Genomic DNA, 19,043 nt, shown 5'->3' with positions numbered 1-19,043 from the left:
TGCGAGTCTGGGGATGAAACCCAGGGGGAGTCGACCTCTGAGCTACAGCCCCTGCCCTATTTTTTATTCTTTATTTTGAAACCGGGTCTCACTGAGCTGCAGAGAGCCTCACTAAGTAGCTGAGGCTGTCCGCGAACCGCGATCCTCCAGTCTCAGCCTCCCGAATGCTGGGATTATAAACGTGCACCACCACACCTGGCTCTCAATCTGGATCTTTTAAGAATCATTTTCTTCATAAAAGTTTCTGAGTACACAAGTGGGCTTTGATAATGACTTGGCCATGGTTTTGTCTATAGAAAAGAATGGGAAATTCACTTTTTCTTTCAAATGTCAGAACTAGGGGTTATTCATTTTCTTCTTTGGTGAGATACTTTCTGAAATAATAACAGCATCACTTTATGTGTTCTCTTGTTGAAAAGAGATAAAGTGTCTAGGAAGAAAGTTGTATAAGAAAACAATAACTGGACTGGACAAATAAGGCAATTAGCATTTAAATACGAAGGTCTCCAGGGTGAAGAATGAAAACTAACACCTTCAACTCAGAGGAGAAATTCAGTGAACAAACTGATACAAAACATAAAGATTTCTATAAACAAGAAATGATACTGGCAGACGAATTCTATACACTAGAATGAACTGAGATACCAGCAGAGAAGTTGCAGGATCTCCTCTGTCAGTTTCTGAGAACACAGTAGACACCATCATATCTGACACATGTAAAGACAATAATTTCTTAGAGACTGATGTTCTGTGATTTCTTCCTGGAATTAAATGGTTGTCCCACCTCAACTAATAGATCTATGGTCATATTGAAATATTCTTTCCACTATTTAAATATTTTACTCTACTCTTTATTCTTTCCATAGCACTGATCTTACAATGTGAATTCTTAGTCTATGCCGTTTACCACATTTTCACGTGGTCACCCACAGACTTACTGGAGGACCTGGACCCAGGTCTTCTGACTCCTGCTTGAGCTGGTGCTGCTGAAGACCCCTTTCCCTGAGGTCTTTCTTATATTAAAAGCCAACCCGAATCCATTTTGTGCCAAAATTTCTTTCTCCAGAAAATGACTAAGTATGTCTCAAGCGAAGTTAATAAGCTGAGAGGAGACTGTGAGTCATCTGTCTTACCCTGGTCTCTCTTTTGCTAATCAGTTGTGAGAAACATTTCAAAACCAGAGAGCAGCAGCAAAGAAATATGAGATACTCAGACTTCTTGAGGCAATTAGAGACTAAAGAGCAGAAGGCAAATCAGTCTTCCTGCCTTGACAGTCTTAAAATACACACTGGAAGTAGACTTTGGAATTACACTATTTGTGACAGATTTTGACCATCACACATTTTCTTAGAGGAAATAAAAATTACTCACTTCAGGACATGCATTCCACCCTCGCATCAGCAGAGAAGATATGGGCTTAGGGATGGAGTAGCCAATAGGAGGCCTGATGTGGTGGTAAGCCATGTCTGCTGCTGCAGCCGCTGCAAATCAAATGGTCATGTCAGTTTTGAAAATTTACATATTTATTTCAAGAAACATATGAAAAGATTAAAAAGAAGTCACCAAAAATCAATCTGTATAACATCAGCAGATATTCAAAGAGACCTCTAAGTCATTAAAAATAAAACTCCTATGCTGTATTGCCGAGTAGAATTTCATTATGTTTATATCCCATAAAGAAGAACAAAATGATGGCATTTTCAGAAAAAATGAATGGATCTGGAAAATATGTTAAGTAAGATTAGCAAGTCACTGATTAGCAAGTCACTGAAAGTGAAGAGGCATATGTTTTCTCTAATATGTAAAAGCTAGGGAGTAATTGAGATACAAAAGGGACTTTAGACAAAGGAGGAGAACCCCCCTTGAAGCTGGGGAGGTGGTCTTGGAGGCAGGAAAAGGAGATTAAGAAAAGAAAAATTTCCATTGACTTACAAGTGTGAGAATACTAATGTCCATCTCAATGTGAATGGGCAAGGGAGGAAGTGGAGAGGGAGCCAGAGAAAAACTCACCAAATGCTGTGTGCATGTATGTCACTAACACTCTGACCTACATAATGATGTTGAGAATATAAGACTATAAAGCAACAATTAAAGTATAAAAATAAAATGAGAATCAGATATTTTCTAAGTTTTTAATGCACCAATAAAAATTTAAAAAGAAAAGAAAAAGAATAAAACATGCTTTAAGATATTGGACAAATCCATTAACAGAAGAAGGGGATTACAGTTGGACTTTGAGCTTTCTTTGCAGAATTAAACATGTGGAATTCAGAAGTATAGAACCAATGAGGGTCTCTGTGGAAATCATGTTATTCGAGCTTAGGGCTGGTAGGGAGCTCTGGAAAGAGGGAAGAGGTAGACAAGGATAATATCATCCATACAAGAATGTTCTTTGCTTAAACACTCCCATCCCAGCTACCCTGGGAAAGGCAGACATTGATCTAGACCTTGAATGGGACAAAGGAGATAGGTTTACTTTATTTTCTTTTCCTTCAAGATGGTTGGATAACTGTGAAGAGGATAGGTAGACTGACAATACAGTAAAAACAAACAATGTTTTTGCTGTGTAACTAACAATAAATGACACCTCTTCAAATTAGAAATAAGTGTTCTATGCTTTAAAAATAGTAGATCAATCTCCTACTTTAATTATTAAATTTACCTTTATAATTGTTCATTCATTTGATTACTGATCCAGTAAATAGTGAGAAGTAGGAATTTATAAAGGAGCAAAGGACCAGCCAAAGAGAAAGTATTTTCGGGAATCAGAGGTGGAAGCTACGTACATCATGTTGCAGGGAATAAAAAATAAAAGGTGGGTTAGACAGTTCTATACAATGTCATAAATCCAAGGCTAAAGAGCTCCTATCATGCACAGTAAGGCTTGAGATACAATAGAACTTTGTACTTTTTTTTTTTTTAACAGTACTGGAGATGGAACCCAGGCATATGGGTTACACCCATAACCCTGTTTTTTATTCTTTATTTTGAAACAGGGTCTGAGTTGCAAAGGGCCTCACTAAGTACTTGTGGCTGGCCATGAACCGAGATCCTGCTGTCTCAGCCTCCCAAATGCTAGAATTACAAGAGTGCGCCACCACACCTAAATGCTTTTGTTTTTTTAATTTAATTTTGTTTCTTTTATTGGTGTATTGTACTCATACATCTTAATGGAGTACAAGATGGTAGATGCATACATATACACATCACCCATTAAACCCCTACCCACTTTCAAACATAAATTTCCTAAGCTTAAATTTGATGGTATAAGGATGTTGAGATTTAAATTTTTAATAGTTATAAATTAGTTATTTTAAAACCATATTAGGCACTTTAAATCCAATATTTTGGCAAATACTGCTTATTTTTTAAATTCCCCAATATTGCCTGCTTGCATAAATCTCAGAATATTTTCTGCATCACTACCTTGTGATTCTTGGGACTTTATTGTAGATTCCTGGTTACTCATTATTTTTCTTTTCTGTAACTGGTAAATCATATGAGTTATTGGAAACCAACTGAACAGCTGCTTTTGAATAAGTTTTGTGTCAGGCATCATGAGAGGTAATATATAATATTCTTGAATTCTCTTAACCACCACTGCAAATAGACATCATTTTGTGTGTGTAACAATTTTTAATTTCTAAATATTTTATTTATTTTTTGAAATATGCTTTTATTGGTGCATTCTAGTCTCAAATCACAATGCAAATCATGTTAACAGTGACATACATGAACAAAGCTGTTGGTGCCCTCCTATGTGACCATCTTTCCCCTACCCAACACAGAATACTGAGATTGGCATTGGTATTTTCACATATGTACACATAGTTGATGGTAGTATTTCTATTAATGAGCTTCACTAATCCCCTTCCCTTCCCTTAGATCACCTATCTGGTTCCACCAAGGTTTCTTCTCCATTATCTGGAATCCCTCTTGTATTCCAGTTAATCCCTAGATTCTGCATATTAGAGAAAACACTTGACCTTTCAGTTTCTGTGAAAAGTTAATCTCACTTAAATTTTGGAACCAACCTAGGTGTTCACAAACAGATGAATGGTTTACAAAATTATGGTATATCCACACAATGAAATTCTACTCAGCAATAAACATTTTAAATATGCCTAATTAGTTGGTATAGCCTTTTGTTGTTGAGTCCATGCTATATTAAGTACATGACACTGTTTATTCCTCAGAAAAATTGCTCTGCACTAATAGCAGTATTTTATGCTTCCTATCTGCTAGTTTGTGATGGTTGTCATCTGTCTATATCTTATTGATTTTTGAGAGATAACCCATCTACATCTTCCTTACCAAAATTTACTCTATTTGATTCTGTTTATCTATCTACTTCCAGTAGATTTAGTAAAATTGCATACAGTATAACATTATAACATTTTGATTTATGGATTATTCTTAATTGCTACCTAATTTTTCCAATGGTAAAGTTGACACTTGTTCTTTGCAAAAGTTGAGGGAATTAAGAGAATTAGAATGAATAAAATGTTATCATTGGGAGAGAACCATTATTAAAATATTTTTAGAATTTCTTGCATATCTTTATATCATTAAGCTCATGTTGATATACAACTATATAATTCCTTTTCCTAAATTAAATCATTAGGTTAAGCAATTAAATATTTTCGCATGTTATTAAAACTTTGTTAACATATTTTTAATGATTCCAAATTTAGTTTGATTTTCTTAATCACTTCCCACTTTAAGTTGTTCCAAATACTTCAAACAATATCTTTTTTAGTATGAGTTTCTCTATTTCAGAAATTATACATTTATGTTAGAGTAAGGAGTGAAATATGTCAAAGGGTATAACTAAGGACTTTTAGTGCATACTGATAAACTGTTTACAAAACAGTAGTATTAGTTTATACTCTTAGTAACAAGTGTGTGTGTGTGGGGGGGTATATTATTACAACTGTCCACAGAAAATATTTTACTAACTCAAGAGGCAAACATATTCATCCGTTGTTTAGATTGAGTTCTTATCAAATGTTTTACTATTCAATCAAATGTACCTTTTGTATCACAAAAAATTAGCCATGTTGGATTTTCATAGTAACTTATGAAATTTTTTAATTTCTTCTATAACTAGGGAAATCAATAAGCGAACAAGTGAACTCTGCTTAATGATCACTGATTTTATAACTCTACTTCGTTGCCTTATGACTATTTGGATAATGACAAGCTGGTGCCACTATGAACACACAAACCCGTTTAGTGAACACATTTAAAAGAATTATGGGTTTCCTAATGTGTGTAGAGGGAATATTCATAAAATGAGTTGAACTAAGATGGAGATCCCCACCATCTCCCTTTGAAGCCCTTTTAGATGCTGATACAAAGTGTACAGAGTTGTTTGTTTCTTGGCATTATGTTTGGAAAATCAGTTTAAGATGAATGATATTTAATTCTTCATTATTCAAAATAGATTGTGCAATGCTCTGGCATTTCCTTCTCCCCTATGCTTTATGCATTCTTGGCAGAGATACTACTCATTATCACCTCCACAGGAAAGGCGTGGCAACTTGCAGAGTCATGGAGTTGAAATTTGTCTTTTTCAGAGTGTTTTGTCAGTAGTCCTGTTTCCATGACCATGCTCCACTAACAGTTAGGGAATTTTCTGGTATTACAGATTCAGGAATGAGACTGTCAATTTACTCATCAAATTTGTATTTTGATTGGTACAAAAATATATGAAATATTGGTTTCTACTTTAGAAATAAAACTTTGCCATTAAAAGAGAATAGAGAAAACCAAATTTAAAAATAACAACTAATACTCATTGAGTAGTTCTTATTTTTTCAACATTATCCTGAGATAATCATAGTTTATTAAAATGTCTAAACTAGTTTCCAAAGAGCTCTCTCATAGAACTTTCTGCAATAATGAAAATATTTCTTTTCCCTGTTCAGTATGCTACCAGAAAGCAACTGAACACTTAACATGTCGGCAATGTGACTGAGAAACTGAATTTTTAATTTGCTTAATTTAAATTCATATAAACTTAAATTTAAATAGCCATGGTTAGTGGCTTTCATATTGAATAGCAAAATTCTAGAGAATAGCTTTCTCCTACTCCCATTACTCTGAATAATGAAACTTGAGTTAAATACAATTTTATGAATCAGTCTCAAGGGTCCATATAACCATGAGATCAATTTGTGGATTCAAGTTCTTCATTATTTATCAATATTTTATAAAACATATGAATGGAGACTGTCAGTGTTGCCTCTCAAGAGATAGACCAAGGAGCTCAGAACAGGTACCCAAACCAATATGTGACAACTTTCATTCATTTTTTCACAGGTCAAAATGTGACTATTCTATGCAGGTGATAATTGGCTAAGAAAAAAAAATCTGAGGTTTCCCTTTTAATAAAATTTGGCAAATGTGTAGATGATTAATAAGTGAATTGAGTTTTTACTGATTTTATGGTTAGATGATAAATTATGAAATGTGATTCCTTTTGCCTGGAATGATTTCTTATCCTCTTGTCCTTTGTAACACTGGTTGTCTTCCAGGTGTTAGCGTAATTCTACTTCCTTTGGGTACCCTTCCTATGTGCTCCCATAGTACTCTATATTATGGCAGCATCTACTGTATTATCTTTAATTGCCTATTTCTTCGCTTGCCTTTGCATGTACATCATAAGTTCCTTGAGGTCAGAGACTATAACTGAACTTCCTGTGGCTAGCATAGTAACCGGAAATTAATAGCTAATCAAAAGGCATGCACTGAATGAATAAAAAAGATAAAATATTATTTAAGTTATTACTTTAAGAAAACAACATAGATTCTGTTATATAATATTCACTATTTGTTTATTGAATGAATAAAAATAACGGGTTAAATCCAGTGGTTATCTTACCTATTTATGTTTGTAGAACACAGTATAATGCCTAGCCACAATGTATAAAAAACACTGTAGAATGAATATAACATTTAGTTTAATATTACATTACAATATGACCAGGCAAATTACTGAGATCCAGTGGCAAATTTAGTCACTACTATCTTTTGTTCAGAAGATTTGGTAAGGGACTTCAATAAATGGAAGCCACTAACAGACAAATCCGGAGGCCTGGTTTCCTGTCTGGCTCTGTGCTGAATTCCTGGGAGATATTAATTAATCAAACTTGCCTCTGTATGTAATAATTTCACTAAATGTAAAATGAAGCAGGAAAGGCACAGTGTAATGGGGAGAAAAATGGGGTTTGGGACCAGAAGCCATGCACGGGAGCCAGGATTGCACCCCTCCAAGAGGTGGCAGTGAGCACAAGTCTCATCCTAACAATCTAAATTGCAGGTTGTTATGAGTTTTGACTGGTAGAATATATGCAGAGCACCAGGCACGTTGTTGGTTCTCAATAAGTCTTAGCTGTGTGGTTGCAGTTATGGTCATGATCTACAAATCTAAGGACCAAACTGATCCCTTTTAATCTGAACCTGGAGAAATAGATATTGAAACATCATTGTATGTTCTCTGTTCTATTTAGACCACCAGAAATCGTAGGGCCTTGTGAGGTTCTCTTTGGGTGTGAATACAGGAAAGTTTTTACACTGAGTTAGCATAAACGTAAAGGCTACAAACAATCTCATGTATCATCAGGACCAGCCCAGAATTCAAAGTGGTTCTGTGGACAGGAAAACTATGCAGCTCTCTTTGATGAACTGGATGATCTATTCCCTGCTTGTGGGTAAATTGAGTCCCTAAAGTAACCTTTTACTGTCTTCTATTTATAAGATTATATGTAGGCATTCATAGTAAAAAGAGAGAGAAAGGAGCACAATAAAGTAAAATATTTTGTTTGTAAGTATTGACCAAAATACAACTACCAGCTTTTTTTTTCAATTCTGTCTGTATTTGTTCTAAAACACACAATTGATTTTACTCCATTGTTTTTAATGAGCCAGGCTGCAGTGAGACAAAGCAAATGTGTTCTACTATCCCAGCAAGAGCTAAGACACATTCTTTGTTAAACTGACACTTTTCAATGATGTATCACCAGGCTGTATAGCATCTGAGAGAGACCATGAGATTGCAATCTTGAGATTTGTACTAAGAATGGCTTAATTTTTTAAACCACATCCCATTCTCATTACATACTGTCAGAAGAATAGATTAATTTGCACCATTGTCTGTTCTCATTGCAATCTTTGTCAGTGTAATGAAGTATCAGAATGTTAATATCAGCTATCTTCATAGAAATATCACCATCTATTGGACCGATTCGATTTTTCCCAGTGATCTGCGCAGTGAATAGTTGGTTCCCTCTTTTCAGTGATTAACTGATAAGGATTAGCACAACAAACATGGGATTTAGCTCACTCCTATTTTGCTACTACTTGTCCACAACATCAATGTGCTTATACACTCTGAGAGTATTATCCAGGGTGCTTTAGGATCCTAATCATATATAGAGAAGAACATAATCAACTAATATTCAAGAAAAGATTGGAAATTCAAATGGCTACAAATATGGGAACCGTAGAAAAACTATGTCTCTAGATGTACTATGGTTCATATCTTAAAAAAAAAAAACAACCATGTGAGACCAAAACAAGAAACAAAGAAACAAACAAAGAAAACAACAACAACAAAAAACCCTACAAGCCATGTTTGGCTCCTGGACCCCTGGACTTCCAGTTTGTAACACTGAATTAAAGTCTCACTATGAAGTCTCACCAAAACCTGGCTATAATAAATTGGCAGATGCTCTTAATTTGCCTCCATATCTCAGACTTCGTTAGAGCTTGGCATTAAGGACTCCCAGGATACAGAGTTGAGTCTTCTTGTGAACCAGCTGGCATCACACAGGAAAACAAAAGGCTCTCTTCTTCAGCCTCAAACTGTGATCTGAAAGTGATCCACAAAATTGAGTACCTGATTATAAGGAAATGTGATTGAATAAAATACATATTGATGGGTTCATTTATCCCAGATTTCTTTAGTTTTTCATTATATATCAGAGGAGACAAGCCTAGGAGAGAAACAAAATCTGGGAAGCAGGTGTTGATATCTTCCTCTGAAATGTATTCAGGACAGCTCTTGCCTGCCAGGTTGTACGGCTCCTTTTTCATCTCGCTTTGTTCTTACCTCTCTGCTTCACTTTACACGTTGGCTCCTTTTCTTCCCGACCACTTTACCAGGTTTCTTACAAATCTGCTCCTTCATGTGTATGCATCTTCCTCCTGCTGGCTAAGCCAGAAGCCTGGATGTCAGCACTGACACCTTGCTCTTCCTTGTGTCTTCACCTCAGTACACGGAGGAGTCCTACTCAAATCTGCCAAACCAACCTCTCCTTTCTCTTCCAAAGTCACTACTCCCATTAAAGTCAGTACTCACTCCCATTAAAATATTAGACAGTTCTTCTATTAGAACCAGTCTCCTTGCCTCCATGTTTGAACTTTTCTAGTCCAACTTTTGCTTTGTTGCAAGAAAAAGTATTCTATAATTAGGATGGATTGGTTTCTTCTTCTTAAAACCTTACAGTGGCTTCCACTGTTGACACATCCATAGGGCCTATGATGGTTAATTTATGTGCTAACTTGGCTGACTTAAGGATAACCAGATGCTGGCAAAATATTATTTTTGGATGTGTCTGGTAATGTTTATGGAAGAGACTAGCATTTGAGTATAGAAGATCCACTCTATGGAATGTTTATGGAAGAGACAAGTAGATTGAGTAGACAAGATCCATTTTCATTGTTTGAGTAGGCATCATCCAATCTGTTAAGGGCCCCAAAAGAATAAAAAGACAGAGGAAAAACAGGAATATTAGTTTTTTCTTCTGGAGCTTAGTCATTCGTTTTCCCCTGCTTTGGAATATCAGAACTTCAGGTTCTTGTGCCTTCATTCTCTGGAACTTACATGAGTAGTCCTCCTGGTCCTCAGGTCTTTAGACTTGGGTTGAAATAAACTGCTGGTTTTTCTGATTCTTCAGTTTTCAGCTGGCATAGGACTTCTTAAACTGCATAATCATATGAGCCAATTCCCATAATGAATTCCTTCTTATCTCTTTATATCCTGTTGGTTCCATTTGTCTGGGGAACCCTGACTTATACAAGGACTTTCATTATCTGGCTCTAGTTTAAATCATGCATCTTGCAACTGATGCCCTTGTATTCTCTGATTCATCCCTACTGAATTATTTATGGATTCCTCATGCTCTGGACCTTGCTGATACTGCTTTCTGCTGGAGCACCTTTCCCAGCTTCCCACTGTTTACCTACTTAATTAGCAGTCACTGTTTAAGCTGCAGTCAAGGTATTGTGTGCTCTAGGAATCCTCCTCTGATGTCCTTTTCCCACCTTGAGTCTAGGCAGGAGACCCTTCCATAAAGCATGCTTAGTCTTCTGTGCTTCTCTCTAGTAGGGCTGACTCTACCCACTATATTTTTCTCACTCCTTCTCTGTATTATGAATAGTTGGAGAGCTGGGCAATGCTCTGTTTCCTTTTACTTCAGCACATTTTCTGGCCTGAAAGGAGCACTCAAAAATCATAATTACTACCATTTATCAAGTGCTAACTATTGTCAACTGTTCCATCCCTTTGAGGTACATCCCATTAATATGGCCATTTAAAAAATAAACTGATGATTGAGATAGAGGATTGCAGGTTCAAGGCCAGCTTCAGAAATTTAGAGAGGCCTGCAGCAACTTAGTGAGACCCTATTTCAAAATAAAACAACAACAAAAAAATAGAGATAGGCATATAGGTATGAGGTAGAATGCTCCTGAGTTCAAACTCCAATACCACAATAAAAATAAATAAATAAAAAAACACACTTGAGTTATGGTTAGGTTAAGTAACTTGCACAAGACCATAAGACTCATACTCTTACATAATATGCCAGTTCTCTTTAGAACCTACAGCGTTAGCCTGAAAAAATTGTTTCCTCTTAAAAAATTGAAATAAATGACAATATATAAAAGTTTTTAGATTTCTAAACAAACATAAATGAGTTGATGTGGTAATAGTAAGCAGTCATACCTATGCTCCCACTCAGCCCTATTTGCCTACAAGTAGCTAGCAGCTGTCCCCTTTAGTCAGAACATAGAATTTCCTGGGCATTACAGGCTTCCCTTGGCCCAGTGGGCATTTGATTTGGTGACCCTTGAAGTGATGAATGTGATGACTTTTTAGGTCTTTTTAAACCCGAAAATAAAAGGTTAATTCAAACATGTGCTACTGAAAAGAGACCCTAACTTCAAGTCCTTCTAAATGTATATCTATCTCTTTTGTGGGAGTCAATGCTAATATTCGTGTTCTACTTTTATATTTCTCCCAGAAGGTAGCATGCTGCTAAATCCAGAAGGATGAGCCCTGTGTAATGCTGCTACTACCATAATTGATAACGCTGTCCCACACTGTAGTCATGGATTTGCTGCTCATTGTAAATAGCTAATATGTAGCTTACATTGAATCTGATGCTCCACATAATTTATTGCCGAACATATGCTAGATTGCCTAACCACCACAATGATATTAGCAATCTTGTTTTGTGATGCATGGTCACTGTCCAACTTTAAAAAATTCAGCATCTATCATAGGCAAATTCTCCTTCCAATAAAACACTATAAATTTTAATATCTGGGACATTGGAACTAAGTAATTCTTAGGCAAGATTTCTAGCTTTTTATTATATAATATTATCCTTCTAAAATGATCTCTGGAGGGATCCATGAGAGAAGGGATCTTTATCTCCATGGAATAATCCCTTTAGAATTAGAAAAGCATAATGGAGTAGAAAAAATTACAAACTATGCAAGTAAAATATGACAAATACAATGATATATGGTGACTTGGGCTATGTAGAAAAATACACTAAACTTGATACTGAAGGATGAAAGAAAGTATTTTGGTAAGAAATTTTATTTAAGCTATGACCTAAAAGTAAATTAGTGTCATAAAGTGTGGAAAAGTATTTCTGGCAATGGGCCTACTATGTGTAGTCATAGAAGTGAGAACTAACATGCATGGGAGATGTGACTGCTCCCTGTGGTGGAAAGTGGGTGGCAGGCTGCATGGGTGAGAGGTAGACTTGGAACTATAGGAACTCAGCCATGACATGTTTTGTAGAGTATTTTATTTTTTTGATTAACATGTGTCAATTATACACATCAGTGGGTTCAGTGTGACATGTCAACACATGCATACTATATGTACTGACTGAATCAGGGTGACTTATTTCCTTCTCCATATTATTTCTTTATGTTTTGAGCCTTCTTGCTCCTCTTTCCTAAATCTTTATAAAATATATAATGTTTTTTTGAATGATAATCATCTGCTGTACTACAGAATGCTAGAAGTTATTCTATCTATCTAACTGTATTTTGGTATCCATTATCCAGCCTCTTTTTATCCCCATCACTTTTAGCCTCTAGTAATCAGTATTCCACAGTCAGCCTAATTTATATTTAGCTTCTACATATAAGAAACTCAGTCCTTGTCTTTTTGTGTTTGGTTTATTTTATTTAATATTCTCCAGTCACCCCATTTTGCTGCCAATGGCACTCTTCTTTACAATTGAGCAATGTTCCGCTGGGTCCATACAGACCACATTTTCTTTATCCTTTCATCAGTTGATGAGTGCCACATCTTAGATATTGTAAATAGTGCCACAATAAACATGTGAGTGCAGGTATCTCTTTGGTGTTCTGATTTTATTTCCTTTGCATAGTTGAATCATATGGTAGGTCTATTAATTAGTTTGTTGAGTCATCCCATACTGTTCTGTGTAAGGGCTATACTGATTTACATTTTCTCTGAAAGAGTATTAGACTTCCATTTTTTCCATGTCCACTTCAGCATTTGTTATTTTCTATGAAAAAAAAAAGTCTATTTTTTGAAATAGTCATTGTATCTGCAGGCAAGTGATAGTCCATGGTGGTTTTGATTTGCATTTCCTTGATGGATAATTTTATTGGTCATTTTCATATGCTTATCAGAAATTGGTATAGATTGTTTTATGAGATTTTGTTTTTATCTTAAGAGAAAGCATTGGAGGATTTTAAGTCAGGCAAGCTACATGGTTAAATTAGAATTTGCAGAAAGCTAACGCTAGTGGTTGGTGAAAAAAATATTGTGAGCAAATCTGATGAAAAAAATAATGCTTAAAATACTGTGGAGTATTCTACCTGGGGAAAAAGAAGACACAACAGAGATGGTGATAAGTAGCTGAATTTGAGAATTATTTGCAAAGTAAGATTGACAATAAGAAAATAATTGAAAAAGGAAGACAGAAAAAAACAAGGAATGGAGAGAAAAGTGTGGGAAGGAGGAAAGAAGAGTGAAGGATGACACTGAGGATTATACATTGGGCTTTCTAAAGAATAAGGACACCACAGAAGTACAAAATTATAGGAAACCTAGAGCCTGCATTATGTTTCCCCATAAATAGTCACCTTACAACTGCAGAAAGGTTTCGATTTATAAAGCATCATCTCATTTGAGCCTTACAGTGATTGTTGAGGTAGTCATCATTCATTGCATTTATGGAGGAAAGAGCTTGCAAAAGGCCTAGAGGCCAGCTGAAATGAAATATATTAAGAGCAGTAGAAGAATGCTGTGGTGGCTGGAGCACAGAAAGGAGTCTAGGGCAGAAGGCCAGGGTGAAGTAATTAAAACAAGGCTGGGGGGACTGAAGCATTTTCACTGGGTGAGATGCAGTGAGAAAAGTCAGCAGCAGAAGAGGATTAGCTAGATTCTTGCAGGTGATGCTAGGAATTTTGCAATTTAATTCTAACAATATAGAAAGTTACAGGACAATTTTAAGCAGTGGTGATATTATCAGGTTTATGTGTTAAACATATTTTAGGGGGTGTGCAGAAACTAGAGAGGAAGGAGAGACAAGAATAAACAAAGGCAGAATAGTCAAAGGCTATTTTAGTGGTTCAGAAGGTAAAACACATAGTCTAAACTAGGGAACTAGGGTAGGGGTGATAAATAGACAGGTTTAATGAATATATTTTAAGACTTCAACATTGTACTAGAGATTGTTGCTTATATAAGAAAGCAAGGCAAAATATAAATGACAGAAAAGAAAGAAAGAAATTTTCTTTATTCAGAGATGACATAATTATCTATGTCCAAAGAATGTACAAAAAATTACTGGAATGAATATAAATGAATTTAGTATGTTTGTAGGATACTAGGTTATTACTTAAAATTATATTCCGTACACTGGTCAAGAAAAAAAAAGCCATTAAAATTTTAAATAGAATTATAATAATATCAAGAAACACAAAATAGGTAGAGATACATCTAAATAAGTATAACATTTGCATGCTATAAATTCAAAAATAGAAATACACCATTAAGATATATGACTACAATGTACTGATAAGAAAAGAAAACCTAAACCAAAGGAGACATAAGATGTATCTGTTAAGCAGAAGATTCAATATGCTAAAAATGTCAATTCTTCTGTATTGATTTACAGATCAGTATAGTCTAATAAAAACTGAAAGCATTTTTGTAGAAATAGATTATACCTTTTAGAAATTTATTTTAAAAAGTAAAAAAAAAAAAAAAAGCCAGGAGTGGTGGCTCACGCTTTTAACCCCAAATTTTGGGAGGCTGAGACGGGAGGATCTAAGTTCGCAGACAGCCTCATTTACTTAGTGAGGCTCTTTGCAACTCAGTGAGACACTGTTTCAAAATCAAGAATAAATAAATAGGGCTTGGGGGCGTAGCTCAGAGGTAGAATGCCCCTGGGTTCCATCCCCAATACCTCAAAAAAAAGAAAAAAAAGAAAAAGAAAGAAAGAAAGAAAAGAAAAAAAAAGAAAAAGTAAAATAGGAATGCAGTTTTAAGAAAAGTTGGAGGGCTTACATTACTTATTTTAAGACTTCTATCAGATATTAAGATGGTGTGATATTAATATAAGTGTAGATACATAGATTAATGAAACAGAAGAGTTAGAAATAGGTACACACAGATATGGTCAATTGCATTTTGACAAAGATGCCAAAATAATTTAATGGAACAAAGACTTTTTTAACACATCATGCTGAAACTATTGAGCATCTATATTAAAAAATAGGAACAAAAGGATAAGAAATTCATCCCGTATTTTATGTCAGAAAAAAGAATGAAAAATGAATCTTATAAAATCTAAACCTACAAGACTTTTGTAGAACACAGGAGAAAATATTTGTTTTCTTGGTGAGACAAAAAATATTTCAGATAAGACACAAAAATGATTAAAACTTTGAAGAAATGAAGTTCATTGAAATAAAAAACGTTTACTCTATTTTTTGTGTGTCTGTGTGGTCCTGGGGATTGAAACCAGGGACATTCTACTTTTAAGCTAAGCCTCCAACCCTATTTTATATTTTATTTTGAGATACAGTTTTGCTAAGTGACTATGCTTTGGTCTCAAACCTGCTGTCCCTCTGCCTGCCCTACTCTGTGTACTAGGCTTACAGGTGTGCACCACCTTGGATTCTGTGTGCGTACACGCGGGATACTAGGGATAAAACCCAAAGGCATTCTATCTCTGAGCCAGACCCCCAGACCTATTTTATTTTTTATTTTAAAATAAGGTCTCTCTGAGTTGCAGAGGGCCTCACTAAGTTACTGAGGCTGACCATGAACCTGTATTCTTCCTGTCTCAGTCTCCCAAGTACTGAGATTACAGGTATGTGCCACCATATCTGGATTTTTGGAAGTTATTGATAATAACACAAAAAGTCAAGTCACAGACTACAGGAAAATTCTTGCAAACTATAGATCAATAAAGTATTTCTACCTAAAATCTAAGAACTTTTATAACTAAATAATAAAATAATTTAAATAAACACTTCACAGAAGAGATATAGATGCCAAATATGCATATTAAAATATTTTCAACATTATTAGTTATTAAAGAAATGTAGAATAATACCAAAATCATACATGACTCTATTCCGACTCAAATTGTTAGTGTATGTTTAAATAAAAAATTATATGTTCAAATAGAAATTATCATAGGCTACAGGTAGAAATATATAAAGGTATAAAGATGTTGGAATAATTCTTTATATTCACTAATCCAAGAGAAATCAGGACAAACACATAGACTTGACCAATTTAGTAATTTTAGTTATTAGCCCTCAAGCGAGATCAACATAAATGATCAACTTGTGAATACATAAACACATAGAGGCATATATAACATGGGATATTACAAACATATGATGAAAGGATGAATTACTGACAAATTTGATGATTTTGTTCCACTTATAAAATATTTTCCAAAAGGCAAGCCAATGGGCTCATAAATCAGATCAGTGGTTGTCAGGAGCTGGAGGTGGAAGAGGAGGAATTCTAAAGAGGCAGTGGAAATGTTTAGGAGTGATGGAAATGTCCCATCTCTGTGATCACACAACTATATATACTTACTAAAACTCATCAAAATGTTCATCTAAAATGGTAAATCTTTATACAGATAAGTTATACTTCAATAACTTGCTATTTTCAAAAGATTATTGTAATAGTTTACATGAGAATTAGATGGTTGCTTGAGCTGGATGGTTGTGGGTGATAATAAATGGGAGACAATTCCAAAAGTATTAGGAGGTAAAATCAACAAGACCAAGTGAATGGACTGACAAAAGAGGTAAGGAAAAGGAGATTGGATCCCTCATAAAAAATACTACAGTCCACCTAGAATTACAATTGATTAGTTATATATCCAGCAGTCTTCTCATAATGTGAACTCTAAGAGGTAGATAGACAGCAGTACTTCAGAATGACCCCTTACAAATGGGAATGTTTGTATTTTGAAAATAGTCATCACATCCAAACTAAGGCAAGGACTAAGCCTCATCATTTGAAAGATACAAAGAAAGATTAGGACAATTACATCACCCATGCACTGAATAAATTATGAACAGAGCACACAGTACTTAAAAAGTTATCTGTTGGACAGGATGGGGGAAAATACCTTGAAGAGAGAGACATGAGATGTGAATTTTTTTTCTGTACATCAGTACTAATAAATACTGTGATCTTGGTTATCACTTTAAATTTGTTAAAAGAGGTGTCCTTCTGACATACTGTTTTAGGGTAGCAATTAGGAGCTTACAATATAATTCATTTAAATTTTATTTATGACCTCATTTTACAACAGCTTTTCTAGGTTCTAGGGATGAAGCATGCTTAAGAGTTTCTAGTATAGCATGGAAAGTCATAAAAGCATAATAAATAAAAATGAGACAGATGTGAATGAAGTTTACCAGGAACCTAAGTTCTGTGTACATTTTGCCTATGATTAGAGTCCTCCTCTCTATTTTTTATTTTTATGCTTTTATTGGTGCATTATAACCTCACATTATATTGCAGTTCATAATGATAGTGGAATTCACGCACACAGAACTTGGTGTGGTTTTCCTCAGCTCCCTCCCCATTCCCCACTTCCCCATACAGAACTGACATTAGAATTCTTACATATATACATAGTCACTTCAATGGAAGTGATCCCTTTATTGATTCTCCCTCCCTTAGACCACCTCCCTGGCTCCACTGGAGTTTCTTCTCCATGATCTGAAGTTTTTCTGGTAGAGTATAGTACATCAATAAAATTAGAAACATTCAAAAAGTAAATTTTTTAGAGGACATTCACATATGTAATATAATATTACTAGAAAAAGCTATTGCAGTCATGATAGGCTACTTATATGTTGCTACTTTATCATCCCTATATACATTTTAAAAGGGAATTTCTAAAATATAACCTGAAATATAGCATTTTTACATTATTTGCATTTTATGAAACTTGGTCATATTTATTTGCTTGTATTAAAAACAGATAATCTCTGGAAGTGGTGGAGCACGCTTGTAATCCCCATGCTTGGGAGGTGGAGACAGGAGGATCGCTCAGGTTCCAAGCCAGCCTCGCTGGCTTAAGGGACCCTGTTTCCAAATAAAAATATAAAAACAAATAGATCTGGGAGTGTAGCCCAGAGATAAAAGGGTTTCCAGGAACCCCAGTACCACCAAAAAAAAAAAAAAAAAAAAAAACAAGAAAAACCAACCCAGATAATCAAAGTCCTAAACTTTAATAAAACATTCCTGATCAGCACGGGAGTTTTAAGAAGCGTGGGATGGAGGGAGGGGGAGGGAATGGGATGGGGGCTGGAGGAGGGCTAATTGGATGATGTGTGCTTGTATATCCTCTCAAGTCTTGTACTCCAGTGTGATTGATATATGACTACAATGCACCAATTTAAAAAATAAATTAATAAAAAATAAATAAAAAAAGAAAAAAAAAGAAAATAGATATTGGTTATGCTGAGCTCACTATAATAATCTCCCTAATTTCATATATATTTAAATTTTTCTATAATAAAAGTTTTAAAAAAATAAAAAAATAAAACATTCCTGTTTTTGTGTGCCTGTCTAAACTCACCATTTAGTCCTTAACTTTTCTTAAAAAAAAAAAAAAACACAAACAAGAATTGTTACCTCTTCTCTTGCCATCCCAATGGGGATAATCATTTTGGGGAAAATTATTTTTCAAGTTGTGAAAATGCACTGAACTTTGGAAAACAAGAATGCTTTGAGCAGCACATCTTACCTGGCTTGAGATGAGCGAATGGGATCTCGCCGGTGAGGAGTTCCCACAGACACAGGGCGTAGCTGAAGACATCTGCTTTGATGGTGTAGCGAGTGCACTGGGTGAATACCTCAGGAGCCATCCAGCGGAGGTTCTGCATATCAAGAACATCCATAAGCCATTTACCTAGGGCAAGTTCTCCTGCCGCAAAATAGCGCTCTCAGTAAGGACCTGCTAGAATTTTTCTGATGCTCTCAAGAGACATAAATAAAAATAGCACTAATTCTGCCCCCAAGGTATGCAATAAATGGTGTGTATATGTGCATATGTAATGTGTTTACTGTCCAGGTTCAATTTCTCAAAGGGCGTTCGCTTCTTTTTTAACCACTAGAAGATGATAAAAGTCATGATTCTTCCAAAAATACTACCAATATTAATCAAGTAACTAGCTCATAAAATGATTATCACAACAGTACTTTTTTT

The 19,043-nt window shown here is 35.1% G+C and overlaps 1 protein-coding gene across 1 annotated transcript in view; it reads right to left on the bottom strand.

Moving 5' to 3' along the window:
- LOC308259630 (serine/threonine-protein kinase TNNI3K) overlaps positions 1-19,043 on the bottom strand; it is a gene marked incomplete at both ends in the record, with an annotated part of 287,025 nt that overhangs the window by 81,329 nt on the left and 186,653 nt on the right. The window contains 2 exons of the mRNA XM_080690775.1: positions 1,372-1,481; positions 18,582-18,714. Of these exons, the coding sequence (XP_080546901.1) occupies positions 1,372-1,481; positions 18,582-18,714 (243 nt within the window). The remainder of the gene's footprint in view (positions 1-1,371; positions 1,482-18,581; positions 18,715-19,043) is intronic.

Source organism: Muscardinus avellanarius (genome assembly GCF_963383645.1).
Source record: "Muscardinus avellanarius genome assembly, chromosome: 3".
NCBI lineage: Eukaryota > Metazoa > Chordata > Mammalia > Rodentia > Gliridae > Muscardinus > Muscardinus avellanarius.
This window is presented reverse-complemented; position numbering and strand designations above follow the sequence as displayed.